Source organism: Melanostigma gelatinosum (assembly GCF_949748355.1).
Source record: "Melanostigma gelatinosum genome assembly, chromosome: 6".
NCBI lineage: Eukaryota > Metazoa > Chordata > Actinopteri > Perciformes > Zoarcidae > Melanostigma > Melanostigma gelatinosum.
In genome coordinates, this window is record NC_136639.1 from 4481589 (window position 1) to 4503808 (window position 22220).

The 22220-nt window shown below is 44.5% G+C and overlaps 1 protein-coding gene across 1 annotated transcript in view; it reads right to left on the reverse strand.

The window, feature by feature from the left end:
* Positions 1-2492: 2492 nt before the first annotated feature.
* The window catches only part of hs3st1l2 (heparan sulfate (glucosamine) 3-O-sulfotransferase 1-like 2), a 21096-nt gene continuing 1368 nt past the window's right edge, over positions 2493-22220 (reverse strand). The window contains exons 2-3 of the mRNA XM_079270542.1: positions 6480-6906; positions 2493-3988 (exon numbers count right to left, since the gene is read on the reverse strand). Coding sequence (XP_079126668.1) covers positions 3323-3988; positions 6480-6752 — 939 coding nt within the window. The 5' untranslated portion in view covers positions 6753-6906 and the 3' untranslated portion in view covers positions 2493-3322. The remainder of the gene's footprint in view (positions 3989-6479; positions 6907-22220) is intronic.

Here is a 22220-nt window from a genome sequence, read left to right on the forward strand (position 1 = left end):
CTGAAATGAATCGGGGAGGATCTTGTTCCGACACCAACACGACTGAACTTTGCAAGAGCAGCAATAACTCCACCATCGTTCTGAGAACCTGCACAGTCCGACTCGTCTGTACATGAGAAAACCTCTGAGTCTGATTATATTTCAGCGTTGTGTCCATTTACATTTTGCACATGGGAGAAGTTTGCCTCGAGGGCTTTCTACCAGAAAGGGATTACTGTAACCCAAATCATGATCTTTTCCTAAACCCAACCAAGTGGGTTTGTTGCGTAAAACTAAGTCTTGAGGGCAAACTTCTCCCATGTGCATTACATTCCACTCACAACCACAACTGTTGGTCTCTCGGTGGCGCTAGAAGAAAAGTCAGGGGATCACAAACCATCCCTAGAACCGCTCATGTGGCTGAAACTAAATATGAAGGCCCCTTTCCTGCTGGACAAAACACCCTCCAACATCTGGCTTTGGACTTCAGTCAGCATTCATTCCCGGGACAAATGAGTCTGCAGTCGTCACTGGTATTTATCATGACAACCCGAGTAAATACAAAATAAAATCAACAGGCATTTGGACAATTACATAACATACATACAGAACTTACATACAGGTTTTGGGTGTTTAAAAAACATGCTTACACGTGCAGATTTTGGTGGGAAAAGTGTATTACTGTCACAACGCGAGCAGCGAGAGCCATCTTGGCTGATCAGGGAAAGAAAACACCAAAAACTCAGTTTGACTGACGGGTGATCTTTGGGAAGTGCGGCAAAAAAACCCAGGATGCATCAAATATGACAAACAGAACATCTAATCCAGCAGATGAAGCGGATGCACGGAAACACCAGCAGACAAAGTTGTCTGTGAAGCTGCTGTAAACTCCGGAAGCCCAACACATGCAGTAAAGATGTCTCTGATCAGATGTGACACGAGATGTGTTGTCCACATGAGCGCGGGCCTCAGCAGGGAACACATGAAAGACGCAGCTGCCTCACAGCTTCAAAGAGGGGGAATCATTTGTTTATTCCTACATCTCTCTCGCTCTCTCTCTCTCTCTCTCTCTCTCTCTCTCTCTCTCTCTCTCTCTCTCTCTCTCGCTCCACAGTTTGCTCTGGAGGACGGTGGGAGGGGGACAGCCCGAGGTCAGCCTTCAGCTCTCATTCTCATCGAAGAGGAGACGCCTGAAAAGTACCACACGAAACAGTGACGGTGTTTCAGGTGATGGTTCAGAAAAGTTTTCTATTGCTGGATGCTGCAACAAGAGTTACCGTTCAACCTGTGAGGAATTCTGAAAGCATTTGATGTTTTAATCATCATTGTCTGAGGAAAAAAACGAAATTGTGCGTTGCACAAAAATGCTGCATTCAGCGTTACTGATATTCTGGAAACAAGTTGTCATGAATGTTAAATCTTGTTCTTGAAAACAGAAAACTCAGGATGTGATCTTCATGTTTGATGAAACATTGTAGGAAAACGTTTTTGAACCCATCATCAGTTAAAACCTGGAAGAAATTATTTTGCCCGTCACCTTCTTGAGTTCTGGAACCAGAAGTGACACGAGAGGGTGGAGCACAACCGAATGGTTTTTACTCGACCAAAATGTTATAATTAACTTCCATGAACAGGAAGCACACTGTGAAATGATTCAAGTTATAAGACAGAAACTCCCAGACCGGACAACCCTGTGGTAGCGGCCTGTCAATCACTGTGTAGCCCCGCCCTAAAGCATCCCCTGCTTTATGGTCTGTTTGACTCTAAATGGACCATAATGTATGAAATGAACATCATGCTGTATTGAAGGAGACTTGAAACTAGAGATTGAGACATAAACTCATGTTTACAATGTTTACTGAGGGAATAAATCAAGAGAGAAGTAGAGTCATTTTCTCATAGACTTCAATGCAATTAAACTTCTTCTTGCAACCAGAGGAGTCGCCGTCTGATGGTCATTAGAAAGAATGCAAGTTCAAGGCACTTCCACATCTGCTTTACTTTTCGGAACCGGAGGTTGCCGTCAGATTTATTCCTGTTTGTGAAGGCTTAAACAAGAGCTTAACCTTTCACCCAGTGAGTCTCACACACAACTAAAACAATGTCTGGGTTAAAAACAGCCCACCTATCGTTGAATCCCATTATTCTGCTCTGACGTCATGACATGTCAGTCTGATCTCGTCCTTCCAGATGAACAGAATTAACTGAAGAAACCCATTCCGGCTTTGGATGAAGACAGGATTCAGGTGGACTCACAGGTGTGACTTGTCACAGTGGGGTGGGGAAACGGGAGGTAATTCCTTGACAGGAATAACATCCCGATGAAAAGAGACGCAGGCGTCCTTTGATCGTCGATGTAAAGAACATGTTAGATCGGCGCTGACGTCTTCATGCACTTTGAGAGAGAGGAGCTTTCAGAGAGCGTCTGTGTCTTTATGTTTGATGTTTTTAAACCCAGAAACCCTTATAGCCGGGTTCAATGCAGTCTGGTACCAAACAGGAGACTGTTGGACTGAATACATTTATTAGGACATCTTTATGTAAAAAGAAATACAAACCAGCAATAGTACTACATTGGCCTTGAAAGTCAAAATAAACCAAAAAACAAGCTTTCAAGGTGGCTATTTTTTTTAAAGAAGTAAAAAATAATGTATTTTCACTTAAAGTTTCTCTAAAAGTCAATCTTGTAAAACAACAAAAGAATGAAGTTAAAAGAACGACTGAACTAAAACATTTCTACGAGCACACAAACATGTTACAACTGTTGAGAAAAATCTGATATTTAAAAATCCACACTGAACCTCGATTTGCTTTTTCCGTTTTATGCAATAAGAGTTCATCGTGCAACAATTAATGAATTCAACCATCTTTTCGCCGCTATTTCTATACATCACTTCAAAGTCTGCACATCTTCTTTTCACGCCCCACGAAATGAGCGCTCCGAACTTGCGTTTGGCACGGTTAGTCGTAGCCTCGTCGCGTGAGTCTATCCATCCGAGGAGGCACCAGACTGGTCGGTGTAAAGGTTTGTGTTGGCCACATGTTCAACATTCTCCACGCGTCTTCACACACACACACACACACACACACACACACACACACACACACACACACACACACACACACACACACACACACACACACACACACACACACACACACACAGTTGGCCACATTTATACCTGAGTAGGTATCAACAACAAGAGATGTTTATGACAAAAATCTGTCCACTCATCTACCTAGAAAAACACACAAACCACAGTTCTCTCTCTACCTCTGAGTCCCTGAATGTGTTGGCATTATTTGGGGTGTTTTGTCTCCACAGTTGCTGTTCACCGCTGGATCAGCACCAGGAAAACGACCTCCCCACCATTTCAAAGAACAACTTGTTGGGCTTCCTGAAGTAGCGACAGAGCTTCTTAAAGGCCTGGGTGCTGAGCGGCGCATGCGGCCTTCCTTTAGACTCGTCCAGGCACTTGTCGTGGCCGGCAGACAGGAGGCAGTAGAAGCCCTTGGTGGTGTTGTAGTAGAAGTTGTCGGGGCTGATCCTGGGCTGGAGGTCCAGAAACCTCTCAGCCTTCCTCAGCTCGGGGAAGGGATCCCGAATGAGCGCGTCGCCGTCCACCACGTGGATCTGCCCCCTGGGGAAGACCTCCAGCCAGCGGGCCAGATGCTGGTAATACAGGCTCCGCTGCAGCGCCTTGTAACCAGGGTCAATGTGGCCCTTGTGGATCAGGAGCTCCTCTAGCGGCTGGTAAGGCTTGTGGCGGGTCAGGCGGTTGTGGAGGACCTGGGTGTAGTCGGAGACCACCCTCTCTGCCGGGTCCCGGACGATGAGCAGCAAGCGGACGGCGGGGTTCATCTCCCAGACGCGTGCGGGGACCTGAGGGGACGCAAAGTAGCCGGGGGTCTTCTCCACCGTCAGCTGACCGGGGAGGGTGAGGGGCATCTGGGCTCGGTACCAGGCCAGGCCTCTGCGGTAGTGCTCCTCCACGTTGAAGTAGTGCACCTGAAAGAGGGACAGAAGATGGAATTAATGAAGACAAGGACAGTAAAATGTCACGTCTTGATGAGGGAGCGTCTTCAATGAGAGACACCCCAGATGAATGAGGGACTAAGTTTAACTAATAGATATCACCATGAAACTTCCCCAGTTGCTTACTTACATTATCACAAGTACTTTGTGTATTGCAGGTTTCCTGAAACCGTATGTTTAAATATGCAAATGAGGCATTGCATACATCTCCAGAGCAGAACTTGGATTGAATCGGAACATTGGATGAAGCCAGGTTCAACATTCTTGTATCATTTTGTTGAGTCAAAGGTTTTTCCGAAGGGAATTTTGGATTTCTCTTATCACTCCATTAATCAGAAAATACTGTCAACAGCGATCCATTTTTGCCAAGTTTTTAGGAATAACATGTTGTATAAATCAGGCTCTGAATGATATATGAACAAACCCCTCTGCAAAAACCTTCAGAATATTGAGAGGAATGAAAGTTTGGTGAATGTAAGTGAATTTAGGAGAAATCTACAGATGCAAATAGACAAAGTAGTAAACAACGTTTTCTTTCCACTAGTCATGAAAAAGGACATGTTATGGAAGCAAAACAGCCCAAAATCTCAAACCAGTGCATGAAAAACAATGTTTTTTTCCTGTAGCGTCTCACCTTAATGGTACCGAAAGAATGTGTGGGATGAGAAATGTTTCTGTGAGTCACTGAGCGTATTTCATTTTGTCCCCATCTTGTCCAAACCAATCTATTCCTTCACGCCAGCTTTCCATCTTTGCAGTCTTCACCTCTGATTTCTCTCTGTGCAGCTTCTCCGGGACAGATCCCGTCGTCTTTCGTAATCCCGTAAGTAGAAACCACATAAAGGCTGAGCTGACTTTGTTCTCATTGTATGTGTTCCTCTCTGCATTGATGATGACAATAAGGGAAACGCTCACCGAAACTTGATTTATTTATTTAAAAAAAGATTTCGTGGTACAGTTGCTGCAGCTCGGATAAAAACAACAACAATGTTCTGAGCAAACTACTTTGTACCAGGTAGGAGACATCAGTGATTATTGGGTTAAAAAGAGGATAATAGAGTACATCAGTACCCTGGTTCAGTACAACAGTTCAAGTACGTCACGCTTGCATATCAGCTAATCCAATGGATGTGAACTCCCTCCACCCTACATGTCCAAACTTGTTGACTTTTCTTAGAATTTATGTTCGTGTGGTTGCAGCTGGCTCTCACTTCCCTATGATATGATTCAGAGGTTTAATATGCAGCTTGAATTACTTCACCCAGAAGGATTCTTGTTGGATTCTTTCAGCCACATCTGTTTGAAATAAATGCTCAGTGCATTGGTTTAATGTTCTGTGACGTAGATGTAATGGTTCATGGCAGTTATTTCCCATCATCGTTCCTTGAGGTGGTATTTGGTCACGTGTGACAATGTCAGAAGTGGAAGACGTAGTAAAACTATTAACTAAAGTACTTGTAGCAATACTGTCACAGAGAAGTAGTCATGCAGAAGTGAAAGTCACACATTCAATAAAAGCATATGATGAATTGGAGCTTTAGATGGAAAATTGGCACATTGTGTCCCAATGAATTGTAGTTTAGAAACATATGAACTGGTTGAAAATGAAATGGTTGTAAACACAGTCTTTGCAGCTGTGAAAGGTGATTATTATTATTGTTACAGATTTTATTCCTCCCCATCTCTGTATCATGTGTGAGTGTGATCTGTGTGATATTCAGTGGTGGAAGAAGTACTCAGATCCTTTACATCAGTGAAAGTACTAATGATGATGTACAAACACACCTGAATTAAAAGTGCAGCGTTTAAAAGTACACAAGTATCAACAGTGAAAGATGACTGATATTTTATAACATATGACGTTGTTAGATTCGATTATCAGATCAGTGTAAAGGCAGCATTTTACTGTTGTGGCTGCTCGGGGTGGAGCTCGTTTTAACTACTTTATAAACAGTTATCCTCAATCACTTTCTGAAAGTAAAATCTTAAAGCAACAGTGTGTATATATGATATTCATAACTACGTTTTAGTTACTGTATAATCACCTGAAACTAAGAATCGTGTTTTCGTTAGCTTAGAACGAGCCCTTCGTGTCTACAGGGATCGGGTCCTCTTCACTGAGTCCGCCATGTTTCTACAGTGGCCCAGAACGGACAAACCAAACACTGACTCTACAGAGAGCCGTTCTGGTTTTTACCTTACCTGAAGGCCACCGTAGTTCTCAGACACGCTTGGAAAGGGAGGAGACAGCGGAGGGGTATAAATCAGTTGGATGCAATCTGCAACGTGAACACTAGATGGCACTAAATCCCACACACTGCTCCTTTAATCTGAAAAGTAACTGTACGGTTGATGAATGTAGTTCACTTAAGTACACACTAAAACTGTACTTACACACATTATGGGAGTACTTCTAATCAGTTACCTCCCACCACTGGTGGTTACACATTTATTGCTCTTTTACCTCGGCCTTCGCCACTTCCACGTCCGGGTGCAGGTTGAGCATCTCCAGCAGGGCTCTGGTGCCGCCTTTCCGCACGCCAATAATAATCGCTCCGGGCAGCCGCAGCTGGGTGGCATTGTAAGAGGAGGAGGAGGAGGAGGATGACGAAGAGGATGACGAAGAGGAGGAGGCAGGGGAGCTGGAAGCCCTGCTGCGTAATTCCCTTAAGCACACAGACAGCTGAGTCTGCAGCAGCAGAAGCACCAGCAGCGCTAGTATCACTGTCCACAGCATGGTGCCACACACACACACACACACACGCACACACACACACACACACACACAGGTGGAGTGGCGGTTATGTGCACACGCTCATGAAGCTGTGAACGCGTCGGGCTTGTTATCAGTCAGCAGGGGGCCTCAGGAGGAAGCTCTTCAATTGGACAACCTGAGACGAGAAACAACAAAAGGTTATCGTCCACTCATGCTGTCTCACTCGACCGCTTTCTTCTTTTAAACACAAAGTAGAAAAGGGATAAATGCTGCTGATAAACAATTCGGTCCTCTTCAAAGTAAATCAAATGTGGATCACAGATTTATGATTTATGAAATAACTAAGGGTTTGACTGAGATCGTTTTTTAAAGTTTTTTATCACGTTTATTGGAGCACATTCGTACATTTTACGACATTTGACATATACATATTAAAACTGCAGCTCTTAAAACGAGGAAACAACAAAGAAGGAAATGAATATGTTCTGTAATAGTCATATAGTTCTGTGTCCAACTATTACAGTCAGGCATTTGTGTATTTGTTGTTCTGAAAACGAAGAAGAATCCAAATGAAAAATCGTCTGTAATCTGCATCTGCACTTGGTTCCTAAAGTGTGAGCACTTTTTTGATTCCCTAAAACTGTTTGGCTACTGTGGTGGAAAATATCACCATGACACTACAAGTGGAATATAATTATGTTTAGCCAGAGTACTCCTCCAGTAGAACTGAAAATGATTCAGATACATGACAATCTGTATCACTATATTTGAATGAAACTAGTTTTGTATGAATAATGGATTGAAACATGAACATATACATTACATTTAAACAATACCACATACAATGAAGTCCTGCCACCGCATGACAACATGCAAGAATTGTGAAATTTCCCCCAAATAATTCTGCAAGTGAAAGATACTAATACACAAACACATCTCCTAAAAACTGCACAGCTTTGAAGAAACAGGTGTGTCCCGAGCAAATACAATTGCCACACCTTCGAGAATAGAAATGTGAAATGTTTCCTTCGGGCCGGGGGAGGCGCGAGATGGCGCCGCACATCATGTGCCATTTTACAAAGTCCCACTCTGAGCAGTTTCAGCCCAGAATATATCAGGCTGTGACGTGATTATGGCCAGAAGATGTCGAAATATTAATCTAGATCTAAAGCTCGGAGAGAAGGAGAGAAGAGGAGATGCATTGAAAGTGAATGCTGCTGTGAGCTTTAGGGCGTCCCCAAGGAGCACTGGCACCCCCCCGACTTCAGCTGAACCCGTTTTTACAGTGTAGAGTTTCAGTGATTGTCTGAATGCTGCAATATGTCTCATGCAGTTTGGTTTAATCTGTATTTGGGGAGGTTTTCAAAATGTTTAGTTGTGAAAAAACACGTTTTACATCAAGAATCAACTGATCGTCCTTCATCCAAGTTCAGCTGAGCATCAAATGTAATAAAACAAACCTGTGGCCGACCTTGTTTTAGGGCACGCGTGTTCAAATATATATTTATACAGAGACAGTGAAGAGCGAGACGCTTGCCCTTGAGCAAGGCACTTAGACCACCATGTGTTGGAACAGAACGGATCAGCTGCCCAACCACAGAGCAGAAGGCACACTTGTTCTCCACAGCTCCCTGCGGTGAATGTGTTTTAATGAACGTTATTGTGCAAAAAAAAAAGGTTTGATGAAAAGAGAGCTGTTGTTTCTGAGCGATGCCGGGACTTACACTATTTCGGCCGGAGCTCAGTGAGCTTAGAGTGACAACTAAAGACATGTAGTCACAGTGTTGTCCACACTTTAACAAGCTTCACAGGTCAACAGGACATAATAATAATAACAATAAACAGCACTGCAGAGAGCACTGACGGCGTCCATAGTTCAGCGTTTTGGGGAACACTCTTGTTGGCTTTCTTGCCAAGAGTCAGACGAGAATCGATATCACTCCCGAATCTGGGGCCAAGAGACGGTTAGCTTAGCTTAGCGCAAACACTGGAAACAGGGGGAAACAGCTAGCCTGGCTCTGTCCACATGACAGATGAATAAAGATTGCAGCGCACGTTCAGGCCTCTGACTGAGCTCAGTGTTTCATTAAAGACTTCCCATAAACATACGAGAGCATTTTATGGTCAATGTGTGAAGTTTTGACCCATTTGATGCAGGGACATGTTTGCTTGCTTTCTTTTTATTTTCTCTGGTCTTTTACATTTTTGACTCGCCACACAGAGGTTCCAACTAATATCACAGGTGTAACGAATCAAGATGGCTGCAGGCGTGGAGTGGTGCATCGTTAATGCCATTATTTACACCTGTGTTTTCCCTTTCATGACGTCAGAGAGGTCTCCAGGTGGTGAAACCAAAGTAAGAGCAGGAGAAAGGTCAGAGTTTACATTTAATCCGCGTGCGCGTGGTATACTTTGGCTTCCGGACAGATTGTATGAGCAGCCAAGCGGGTAAAAAACGTCCAAAATACTGTGAATTTCCGACAGCTACAAAATCCCTCGAAAAGATCAATCACATCGTTGGGAGTTGCAATGCATCTGAAGCCGTACATAGTTTCTTTGCATCTAGTTTCACTTATTAAACACGATTGCTGCATTGCATTCTGGTCTATTAAAGCTGCTTTGGAGGGAGAGAGATTCGTACGTTGGCTTCTATGGTTGTTTTATGGTTGCTTTTGCTCTTTCATTCATAAAGACTGAAAAAAAATCTTTCCTGAGATATTTGTGAGAGTTTAAATGTTATTAAACTGCATTTTAGCCGTTTGTTTTTTGAGGGCAGTTAGATGAGACAATACACCACCCATATGGAAATGGTTAAATCAAATAGCTTGCAGATTTTCCACACAGTGCACAGTTGTTAAACCCTTCCTCTTGTTGTCCTGATTTTCCCTTTGTTGTTGTTGTCTTGAAGCCGCCCTGATGCGACTGAGTTATTCATTAGTGCAACAATGTTCTGGTTCAGAGGAGGAACCCGGTCTAGCGTTGTTCCTGCAGTGGAGCACTAATTGCGCCTTCAGGGAGCGTCGATGCACCCCCGACCTCCTGTGCTATCCCCTGGCTTGGCGGCATTGTCGTCATCGACGTTGCAACCTTTGCCATCCCTCGTTGAGGGTGGACGGGGGTTTCAATGCAAAGGCGCGTGTGTGGTCTGTTGATGTGTGGTGCCATGGGCGTGGTGTCTGTTCACTACAGTGTTGCAATGAGGACAAGCTTCTGCAGATTTATTTGAATATTTTCTGCGACCAGTTGATGTCAGAAACATGTGTGAGATCAATTTAATCCATGAACATTTCCGTGACAAGATTATTCCAGAGGAAGATTCAACAGTTCCTTTTTGTCTGTTTTGAAGGTTGTAATATTTTTTGATTTAATATCTATAAAGCCAGCTTCCTGTATTTTATGAATGAAAAAAGCTGGAGGTTGTTTCATCCCCTTTGACCTTCTAGGATATTGTTGATAATTTAGTGGCTGCATTTGATGAGAAGTTTTTCCCCAAAGGCTTGTTTTGCAGCTGCAGACTCGACTGATTCTCAGCGGATGTTTTCCTCCGACTAAAGACATCATTCCCTCCAATTGAAACCAGTACGACTGATTAATGCATGTTGTGTTTTGGGCCAAGCTCTGACCGGCTTCAGCCAAACTGGAGAATGTGTTTCTGGTTTTGTGTGAGCTAGATATCTTAGGATTTGTGAATTTGCACAGGTGGCGTTAGAAACAAGATGTTTTTTTATGTTTAAAAATGATTTTTGAGTTTATTCAAATGTGTTTCCCCCCTCAGACCAATCCTGTCTCACAGAAATTAGATTGGTACACTGCATATGTTTGCAATTACGCTGTGAGGCAACGTTTCACGTTTTCAACACGATGCATTTTATTTGTGTCCAACTGAAAATAAGGCTCCTAATTGACTTTCCAACGTAGTTATTTCCGTCAATAGATTGCATTTCGTGTCTATATCAAGACCTGCCATGATACTGTACTGATATATTTATAAGTCACTTACGTCATTTGAACACTTTTCTGTGAATTCGACCATGTATCAAATATATATATATATATATATATATGAACTCTGCCTCATGTACATTAGCTGCTGGTCCTGCGAGCAGAAAGAGCAGCAGGTTCAGAGCATCTGCACTCATCATTTTGATGTGAAGTGGCAAACTGTGGGCTGGTGCCAATCACGGTGTGGAGTGTGTACAGTTTGTGAGTGTGTGTGTGTTTGTGTATGAGCGTCTGCGATAAAGAGGGAAATCTTTTGGGAGGTGTGTGTGTGTGTGTGTGTGGTGCACAGCGAGGCGCATGCCTTGTGTTAAGTGGCAGCGTGAGTCCCTTGTGACTCCTGTAAACTGGAATATTCCCCTTCTGTCGAACCGCGTCGCTTCCAACTGTCCTCATGACCTTCCTCTCCTCCCCTCCTCCAGCTCCTCCCACCCTCCCTCTCACCTTTCCTTGTCCTCTTCAACCCTCACCTTTCGTTCTCCGTTTCCGCCGCCTGTTCCTGACTCTTTCTTCGTGAGTCCTTTGAATCCCTGTTTATGGGGATGCGCTAACGAACCCTGGCACCATGCTAATGGGGATGCCCTGCAGCAGCCTCTTAGCTGCTCATAAATAAAACACAAGCGCACCTTTCCTGCCCTGAAATATTTCTGAGGGAATGAACTTTTGATCTTTGACGAATTGGAAATGACACAGGATTGGATTTAGAAATGAGAAACTGCTCCGTTTACATGCCAAAAGTGGCATTTGCTGGATTCACTACCATTTTGCTGCACTTGAAATGTTTTCTGGGAGATAAATAAGCATTTTTCTATGACTTCCTTCACTTCACTCTAAAATACTTGGTTTTAAAATCTTTAATTTTGTCCATCGTGTCTCAAAACAAGACAATACACTTATTTAACAATATATTCATCCCCGTCACTCAATAATTGGGGAAAAATACATATTCTGAAGGAAACATTTGAGTCATTTCTGTTTCGTTTAACTTCTTTGTCATTTTAGGTATTTATCTGTATCTATGTTTTAATATTTTGTTTCACACAGCACTTTGAATCGTCTGCACACAGGTCATAACTGGCTCCACTTCAGGATGGTACAGGATTTTGGGACACTTCATTTTCTATAAATCTAAAAACCAAAATGTCCGACTTCACCAGCTCCACTTAACGACTGGTCGGCTCTTTGATAGCCTCTTAGCTCTGCTCAATGAGGCTCGCATGAGTCACCGAGAGTCCGCTCATCGCTCCTTGTGATTCTCATTAGGCAGCACGGATCGGGACGACCAACGACAACAATGCCAGGATTGTCAATGATGCGCGAATTCTCCATATTGACAAAGTATCTGTCCACGCTGGAGGAGATGGAGAGAAGAGAAAGAGGGCAGGGTGGTATTATCTGAGAAAGGCAGATGCTGTCGTGTGCGTATTGGGAGAGTCCGTGTATCAGTTTGTGTGTGTGTGTCGTGCCATCTGCATCGTGCCTTTGCCTTTTGTGTGAGCACGCAGCACGCGACCGCCTCCGATCCAGACCCTTGGAAATATCTTTTTACTGACTGATGGTATTTGGTGGGGGTGGTGGAAGGATTATCCTTTACGGAGAGACGGAGGGAGGCAGGATGGGGCGGAGGTGCTGTTGTGTGTGTGGAAGGCAGCAAGGAAGATTGTCCCTGGTAGGGGGTGGCATGGTGAAACGCTCTGGATTGTCAAGCCTGTCATATCACCGAGGCTGTGAGAGTCAGATACGACTCTCTCTCTCTTTCTTTCTTTCTTCTTCCATTCATGCCCCCCTCATCCGTCTCTCTTTCACTCTCTGGACTCCTTTCCTTTTATTTGCCGGGTCTCACCTTCTATTCCTCAGCCATTCGTCTTTTTCTTTTCCCGTAAAACTTCCACCTCGGCCGCACTCTTCTCGGTTTTCTCTTCGTCTCCGTGTACCATTCTCGTGTCGCGCTCTCTGGTTACTGCACACATCACGTCCACGGACGTGATTGCCTTTCAGTGTGAAAACCGAAAAGCATAAAAGGCTGGTCCTGTTCCCATTACCCGCCTGGAGAGAAGATGACCAGCGCTCGGAGGGGGGTCTGTAATCAAAATAGATGAAGCCACCTGAGAGAGACGGGAATCAGTCATGCTTCGAAATGTGTCCGATCCCGGGCGTTCTCCCTGCGTCCCTCAGTCACAGCGCAGAGAAGATGGAGGGCAAAGATCAGCGAGGATTTGGATGGTGGTTTGGGTTGTTTGATGACGTATGAGTACAGAAAAAACATACTCGAAACCAGTTTTCTACTTCATTTTAAGCCCAAGAATGCCTCCCGTTTGCTGCCAGCTCTTTCAAAAGCTCATAGATAAGATGACAGAAGCACGAGACGTGGATGAGAGGCGAGAACAACCCGTCTCGATTGACGTCAAGGAGTTTCGCCTCTTCCAGGCACTCCGTCTATCTGTGCGAGCAGTTCGAGGCACCCTACGCCAGGTACCGGGTGACTGTGGAGAGTTATTCTTAGTTCTCCACATGAGTGGAAGATTTGATCTTTTTTCCTGAGATCCACAGTCAAGAGGAATACATAAAGAGGGTGAAAACACAGAGGTCGGTCCTGACGAGAGCCTCTTCCTCTCTCTTTAGCTCTCTCTCAGAAGTTTGTCTGCGCTGCCAAAGCATGCAGTCATGACAACATCACGTGCACTGGTGAAATACTTACACGATGCACACAGGGATACTCTTGAACCCACAAGCCCTCCAAATATGTAAGATGTTTGCAGGATGTCCTGACAAAATAAATCAGTTTGTTCGTGTCCTCTAGAACAGCGGTTCCCAAACTTTTTAGGCCGCGCACCCCCTTCTACATCCCGACTGGGTTCGCGCACCGCCCCCCCCCCCTTAATAAAAAAAAAAAAAAAGAAGCAACAGAGCCTTTTAAGCCTTCATAGCCGCATAAGAATCGGACCAATGAGAGAACAGTTTGCTCGCGCGTGGCATTTGTTTACAAGATTTAGTTCGCTGTTAAATGTTGCAGTGTGAACACAAACCGAACAAAGGAGCAACTGCAACATTGTATCATATTAAATGAGCGACTAATGTAGCCAGGATGTCTTCGGACAAAGCATCGATGCGGCGTGACACAGTGTTGTTGGACACCGGGATCATGTCCAACTTTTTTGCTTCTTTCTCCCCAATCATACATTCCACCATCTCTCTGGCAGCTGGCAAGCTCACGTCTTCGGCGATTGTGTGCGGTAGCCCCTTTCTCGCTATTCTGTAACCAGATATGAAGCCCGTAGTGCGTCATTTATAGACCCAACACATGAATGAGACTCCAGTTGTTTTTGGCTGTTTTGTAACTCCTCCAATTTCGATATAAACAATGTAAGGGGCTTTTGACTTGCACTGGCATGCTTGGTGTTCAGGTGGCGACGTAAATAAGAGCTTCAGACTGTTAGCCAGAACCTCACTGCACACCACGCACTGTGGCTTTGGGCAATCTGCGTTGCCAATCCAAGTGAAGCCCAGACACACATACTTTTCATCATATTTCCTCTTGTTTTCCCAGTCTGATGCTCACTCTCGTTTCCTCTTTCTCACCTTGACTCCGCGATGGGCCGATGTGCTCCCCATTTGTCTGTGCTGCACCTCTCCGTTCCCCTCGCCTCCGAATTCCTCTCTCTCTCTCTGTCCCTCTCCTCTTTTACGACTGATAGCTTCAGATGTCCCACCTGACAGTTTTTAAATTAAAATTAAATTTTTTTTAAATATTTAATATTATTACACCATCAGACCGCCATTACACTTTTCCTCTCGCGCACCCCCTAGAGGCAGCTCGCGCACCCCCAGGGGTGCGCGCACCCCACTTTGGGAATCCCTGCTCTAGAACAACACAAATAAGCGTTTTCTCATCTGACGCCGTATGTCGATATAAACAACTCATTCCAAGGAAATTCTTTCTGCCAGTAAATCTCCCCCAAATCCTGCTCACTAAGACAGATTCTTAGCTGCAAGAGCTGCCAAGTTTATGTGCAAATTGTAAGCGATTGGATTAGTTTGGCTAAAAGCAGCTCACACATCGATGTAGTCAGTTTAGAAACACCTCCAACATGGCTGGCGGACAGAAAAGGGGGGCGTTCAGCGCCTGCTGGAAGCCTCTCCTCACCTCGTGTTATTTTATCATTTCCTTTTTATCTGTTGGCCTCTCTCTCGCTCTCTCGCTCTCTCTCTCTTTATCTCCCTCGCTCTCTCTGTTTATCTCCCTTACTCTGACCTTTGCTGAGGTCTGGCCGTCTTTTACCCAACAGCCCCCCGCTGGTTTTCAAATTAGACTCTTTGCAAAAAAAAAGAAAAGAAGATCTCTAAGTGGCCCACACCCGCCGCCCTTTCACCCACTCATCATCTTATTCACTCACTCATGCACAACACCCAGATAACCCTCCGCCCCTCCTCCTCCTCCTCCTCCTCGCATCTTTAGCCGTGCACGCTCCAAGATCTGGGTCAACCGTATCAAACGCCAAAATGTGCCTGCTCCTTCTCTCTGGTGTGTGTTACGTGTGTGCATGGAGAGCACAGATATTGAGTGTGTGTGTGTGTGTGCAGGAGATAAAGTGGGGGTTCAGTACTGTTGTTGTTTTATCAGAAAGTGCTCAAGGGGCGTCTGATTAGGAAATCCAGTTTTATCAAGGGAATCTTTGTGTGCATGTGAGAGAGAGAGAGAAACAGAAAAGCAAGTGTGCTGCATGAGAGTGTGTACATTTTGCTCTAATTCAAAGGGGTTTTGGCAAACAATGTCTGGGCAAACAACCAACTCTTATTTCTGCAGCATGTGTGTGGTGTGTGTCTAGTGTGTGTGTGTACGTGGCCCACCTGGCACAGGGCCCAGCACATCCCATGTAGTCTGAGAGAGCGACAGCCTGGCGATGCTTGGTCATCCACTGACTCAGGGACATGATTTCTTTCTCCATTTCACTTTTTGTCATTCATGTCTGCCTCGATCTTCTCTGTCTTCCTCGCATCTTCTCGCAAAAAAATAGTTTCCCCACGTTTCACGGTTGTAACACAGTCGAAGTGAAGACATAATATCTCAGTTGACAACGTGGCTTCAGTCTAAAGAATGAAAAACACTTTCCCTGAAACTAGAAGGAAGTCAGAGAGCACACTTCTCCACCGAAGTCACAACATCTTCCACAATTTAGCATTCGAGGGCAGATGAATGTCATTTCTCCACATACTTTTGATCATGTGGAGTGTTTTAAAATCCAGGTATCAAAATGACTTAAAGATAATACCTAAATGTATTAGTTTATCAGAGAACATTAAGTCAAATCTGTGACCATTGAGTTGTGGCCTTTTCAATCATCCAATTTCCTGTAGTGCCACAAGAGGAAAGCATATTTTGTTGATGTCACACAGAGTTGACACACACTTCTTCTATTTTTTTAAGAAATGTCAACTAGTCCACAGAGTTTAGCAACAAGTTACAGCAAAAATAACTATGGTATTAGCTTATGTACCAAAAATGAGTCATTTATGACTTTACTCATGGCCTCACCCGCCACAAAACGTTCCCTGAAAGTTATAAAGTAATGGACAGTTTTGAGAATTTTTTGGCAACGAACATAAACAAAGAAAACAAAAAAACACGGGACGAAAAAAAATGATGTGGTTACCATTAAAGCATGATCACCTTCAGCTCCACACACACAGACCTGCTGCCAACATCCTTGTTTACACACACACACTCTCTTTCCCACTCACACACACACACACACACACACACACACACACACACACACACACACACACACACACACACACACACACACACACAGACATAACATATGTGGTCTCGCTCACAGTGACAGTGGCCTCGACAGCTTGGCCTGACAGTGAGAGGAGACTGACCTGTCAGGATGGATTTAACCCGACTGTCATTGAGTGACGGGACACTCAGTAGGTGCAGGGCTGCGTGTGTGTGTGTGTGTGTGTGCGTGTGTGTGTGTGTGTGTGTGTGTGTGTGTGTGTGTGTGTGTGTGTGTGTGTGTGTGTGTGTGTGTGATATTTATGAGGGATGGGAGGATTTGGGTGCGTCCCTCTTGGCACACAGTCGAGGTCAGCAGACACCATCGACTTGTTTTTTTCCGGGTGAATTCTGTGTCGTTCGAGTGTCATACTTGTGTACATATGGGCGTCTGGAACGAGGGCGAGCTGACAGATGGGGGCGGGTAAGTTGATGTTGAAAGGGAGGGGAGGAAGAAGAGTGGAAAGAGTGAGTGATGACGTGAAGGGGAGATGGAGAGGTGTGTTTGGGCTCCTGCTGCTAGCTTACCGTGGCAACGACTGTTTAGATCGCTCTCACCTGGGCAGTAGAGCCCAGGGACTGAGGATTGTTGAAGCGGGGAGGGTTGAGAAGAGGGATGGAAACGACAGAGAGAGAATCGGGGGATGAGGGAGGCTGGTGGTGGTTGCACATGATGCCACAGTTGGTGTGGTGTTGCGGCCAAAAGGTGCCCTACGGCGACGGTAATAAACCGAGCCGGCTGCCGGTGGCTTTGTTGGCCAAAAATGGACGATTAGTCTGATTGTATGTTTGTGAACTCGGAGAGACAGATACCCCGGCTAGCAGCTATTTTTAGGCTTTTTAAAGCAGCACTGGTCGAGTTTTCTTTTACAAAGCACACCAGTCGTATTGGTTTGAATTTAAAATGTTGACATTTTGCTTCAGCAGAGTATAACCTCCACATGTGAGCAAAATAACATGTCAGAGTGCACTCCAGCTGTAATAGCAGCGCAACACGCACAGTAAGATGTGTATTTACAGACATATAGTGCCAACAACATGCTCGATACTATTGAACACATAATGGTGTAACAATGTGTTTTTGTTCATCATTTGATCACATTTTTCAAGTCTTTTTCTCATTCGCTTTTCTCTCTATGGGCATTGTCTGTGATGCTTTATGGTCTGATGAACAGTTTTGTATTTTTAAAAAGACACACGATGATTAAAACGATGAAAATCAACAGACGAGGGGAGAAGGTTCTCTTCTGTTTCTGTGGATCATGAGGACATCGGCGAGCTTTCAGACCAGTGTGATGAAGCTCCGTTTGAACAGTTTAGGCCACTTTAGGTTCTTTAATTGGACAGTTTGAACTGAAAGTGTATATCTGCGAGCCGAAACAGGAAGCGTCCTGCAGTGGCTACAAATTAGACTGAAAGTCTGACTCACAGGCAGAGGCGTAGGTGCAAACACTTGCACGCGTAGTTTCACGCGCGAATACATCGTGGTGTAGTCGGACAAATCACACTCCAATCACTGCATCCGCGCCATGGCTTCTTCTCAGTCGTTTCCCTCACAGAGCTCCACTGGTGGCGCATCCTTCCTTCCTTCCTCCGCTTCCTTCTCTCTTTGAGCTCAGTATCCCACTGACCCTCCAGACCGGCCCGCTCACCGCCTCAGCACACACACTAATGACTCACCGACGCACACGTTGGATGCACAAACGCTCAATGCTACACAGAAACACGTGCGCGCACGCTGTCGCTCTTTTTCTCACATCCACACACACACGCGCACACAGTGGAGGGCCTGAGAAGCCGATAGCAGGGGGCCGGTTTTGATTGACCAAGCACTTTATGACTGTTAAATGCCTTCGTACTTAACCCCCACACACCACCTCCTTCCTCCCTGTCACACCACAACACACACACACACAGTCCTCAGGCCGTCTCTGCGACTGGGAATTAATGAGAGCCATCACTAACCTCACACACACACACACACACATACACACACACACACACACACACACACACACATACTTACACACTTGCATATTGCCACCCAGCTTGCGATTTGAGCTCCTGTACTTGTCCGGAATCCATCAACTTAATCCCCAAAATCTTTTTTCTTAGAAGTTCAGTCGTTCTTGTTTTAAACAAATCAATACAAATGTTAAAAAGCATTCAGGATTTTTGTAAATTTAATATTGATGATATTAACAGTATTACTCTGTTCTTAAAATGACGTTACATTTGGTGAGGAGCACTTCATGACTTGTTTAGGACTTAAAAGTCAAAGTTTAGGACTTGGGACTTGAAACTTATACTTGTGACGTGCAAAACAAAGACTTGGTCCCTCCTCTGGTTACTGCGATCCTCTACATGCATTTCCAATGATTCCATTGATCTCTGGATCAGTGTGTAGACGTCAAAATGATTTCTCACTGCTGGAAAATTCACCACGCCGTGGAAACAACTCTGAGAGCCAAACGTAAGAATGTGACTTAAAAGTTTTTGATTGTCGGAAGTCATCTGAATAGAAGTGTAAGTGCACTGTGTGTGTGTTAGTGTGTGAGACGTGAGCTCATTGGCTGCTCTGTTAGACCGGAGGGCCGTTCAGCAGCCACGCACACAACCATGTACGTCATTTTTAGGTTGGCATGTAGGAATTTGGCGGTTTATTAAAGATATTGTTCGTCACACACTCAGCTTCTCTCGCTCTCTCTCTCACACACACACACACACACACACACACACACACACACACACACACACACGGTCATGCTTTCTCACACAAATATAAGCATATACGTACGTTGCCAGTTTGCCAAATTTGTGATTTTGAAAGCGTGTATATGTGACTGAAAAGGAGGACTCGTGTGTCTGTGTGTGTGTGTGTGTGTGTGTGTGCGTGCGTGTGTGTGTGTGTGTGTGTGTGTACCCCGGTTCGGTGCGCTTCAGAGGACGTATGCACTCTGCTCATAAATAAAGGCCATGCATTATTCAGGTGAGCTCCTCCAGCTAATGCCCCTTAATGTGCCCAAACAGCCATAATGTACTCTGCTACCAAGGTGGCAGAGACCCCTTCACACACACACACACACACACACTCACACACACACGCACACACGTCATATCGCCACCCCTAGGTTTGACACAATGTCTTTGTCAACGTAGCTCTCAGCCTCTTATCTCCCTCTCAAATCGTCCCATCCTCCTAATTTTCTCCAAAATGAATCCACTTAGCTTCTGATCCAAATTGCCCTCGCTCACGCCGTCTCGCCACGTTTCCATCGAACTTACTTTGCCCAATTTGTCCCTAATTCTCCACCCTCAAACGTCTCCATGTGCCGCTCCTCCCCACTGTCTTTTTCTGAAAACCCTACTGTTCCTCCCCTCCGTGTGGCCCCGGGGTGCCAGCTTTCTGCACAATTAGGATTGTGCAGAAACAAGGATTTGAAGCTGTGAAGCTTCCTAAGTGCATAATCTCAATCAGTGTTTTTGGGGGAAATTAAACTGATTGAATTCTGAGGTAAATAGGAAACAGTTTGGAGAAAAAGACATTGAAATCTGTTTAAGGTGAATTGTTTTATCGGCGCGGATTTGCTCGTCTGCATTTTATCGACAGCGTTTTATGTTCGAATCACTTTGTTATTGATTCGCTTGTTTACCGTCTGTGGTTTTAATTGCTCCGTTGGTTTGTGATCCTCTTCTGTGTTTGTCTTTGTGGTGCACTTTAACTCTTCTGAAGTGTGATAAAACTCACAATTTGTATTTGTTGTAAGTAATAAATGCATGTATGAGACATTTTGTTAGGTTTTCTCTCAGACACTTAAAAGGCTGTTTCTTGTTTATTACAGTTATGTTGCCACACCCAACAGTGATGTCGATTTGTTTTGACCATTACATCACTTTTTTGGGTGTGAAAAAAAGGAATTTTCAGTCTAAAAGTCTTTGTAAATTGATTAAAGGACTGCCTGTGTGTAAAAGTCGTTGTTTGTGGTGATGGACCCGCAGATAATTACTGCCGAGTCTGCAGTTTCCCTCAGCTCAACAGAGCTTTACAGCAACTTCAGCGCATTGTTTTGGTTTTCCGGTCCACAGCTTCACTGTTTTGGTGGAAACACTCAAAGTCGTGAAGTGGATATAGAGGAGCGTCGATCAGCTGAACAGATGTTTCCCTCTGGAGATGGAGGAGGTCAAAACGGAGCTAAAAGAAGAAGAGTGAATGTTGGACTGATATTTCTTCCGGCCTTTACTCACGGGCAGCTTCCTTTTTTCATGCGATTCAATATATTTTGTCAATTGTTCTGCCTGCAGGAATCTATTGGTGCAGGTATAAATAGTTCTGATGTCAAATATTCACAGGAGAGTATTTTTACGTTTCTGTGTCCTTTATTCATCGGTGTGTAACGGCCTTTTAACGTAGCCAGCATCCCCACAAAGCTGAATTTCAGATGTGTGGAACCATAATAACTTAGAAGGTGATGATGTGTCAATGTTGAGTTCACAACGTGTTTTTGCTGCCTCCAAGTGGCCTAAAATATTGATTGATGTCGTCTTTAAGGATTCAACCTCCAGTGGGTTAGCTTTCAGAATACTTATGAAAAGATGAAGCGGTTATTTCACGAGATCTCTTTGTTTACCAGACGCGCCACATGTTCGTGTAACATTAACCTCTCACATGACACTGACTGCAGTTTGTTTTGAGACACACGGACCACCCCCCCCCCCTCACTCAGCGCACAATGACTCCATTCATCTGTCCTCCCTCTCTGTCCTCCCTCCTCCTCCGCTCATATTTATAAACGCAGCGAAGGTCAGAAACACAAAAACACAACACGTCTGGCCCGTCGCAGCCTCTCTGACCCTGGATCAGCTCTGGTTGTCTTTCCTACGGTCTGTTTAAGCTCTTCAGGCGCTCCAGAGCAGGTAGTGTCTTCTTCATGGTACAGACCTGTGGGAGTGTCATGATGAGTGGTGCTGGTGGTGAATTACTGCCTCCTTTTAGCTGTCAAGTGTGCAAAGTTTGGCCAAAATCAAGCTCTCGACATGTGAGCTTAGTTTGATATTTTTGGACATTAAATGAAACAAAACGTCAAAGTTAACACCACAAAATCCAGTCTTTGCAAAAAGTCCTTCAAATGAAACCCCATAATATGTTGTTGAATGAGGACTTTGTTAATGTGCTCAGATATTCAGTGTCGTGGTCACAATAATAACCACATGATAAGAGAAGCAACGTTGGCTCTTGGTCGGAAAGAGGAAACAACCTGAGGTCTCCGACGTTGCAGTCTTAACGTTGTGTTGACCCGCTCGACCCGCTCGACCTCCCTCTGTGGACTTTGTGGCACCTATCCTCACTCTCTTCTTCTTTTGCTGATCGAAGAGTTACAATCACTGCAGCCAGTGGAGCTCAGAGCTCCGCCACTTGACTTGTTTGGGGGCATTAAGATAACACAACTGGTGCTGTCATTTTTCTTGGGGAGGACAGTCTTGGTTTTTGATGTACATTCATCATCATAGAATAAAATAAATTGGTCACTCGTTCTATGATGCCCATGGATTATACAAGATACCTTTATAAGTATATAATAAGTTCTAATCACATACATATCCATAATGCTTACTACAGTTATAACACATTGTTGTTTGCTTTAAGTGAATCTAGCATAGATTTAATTATACTTTTTTCATTTAAAATGACTTAGAGTAACAATAACAAC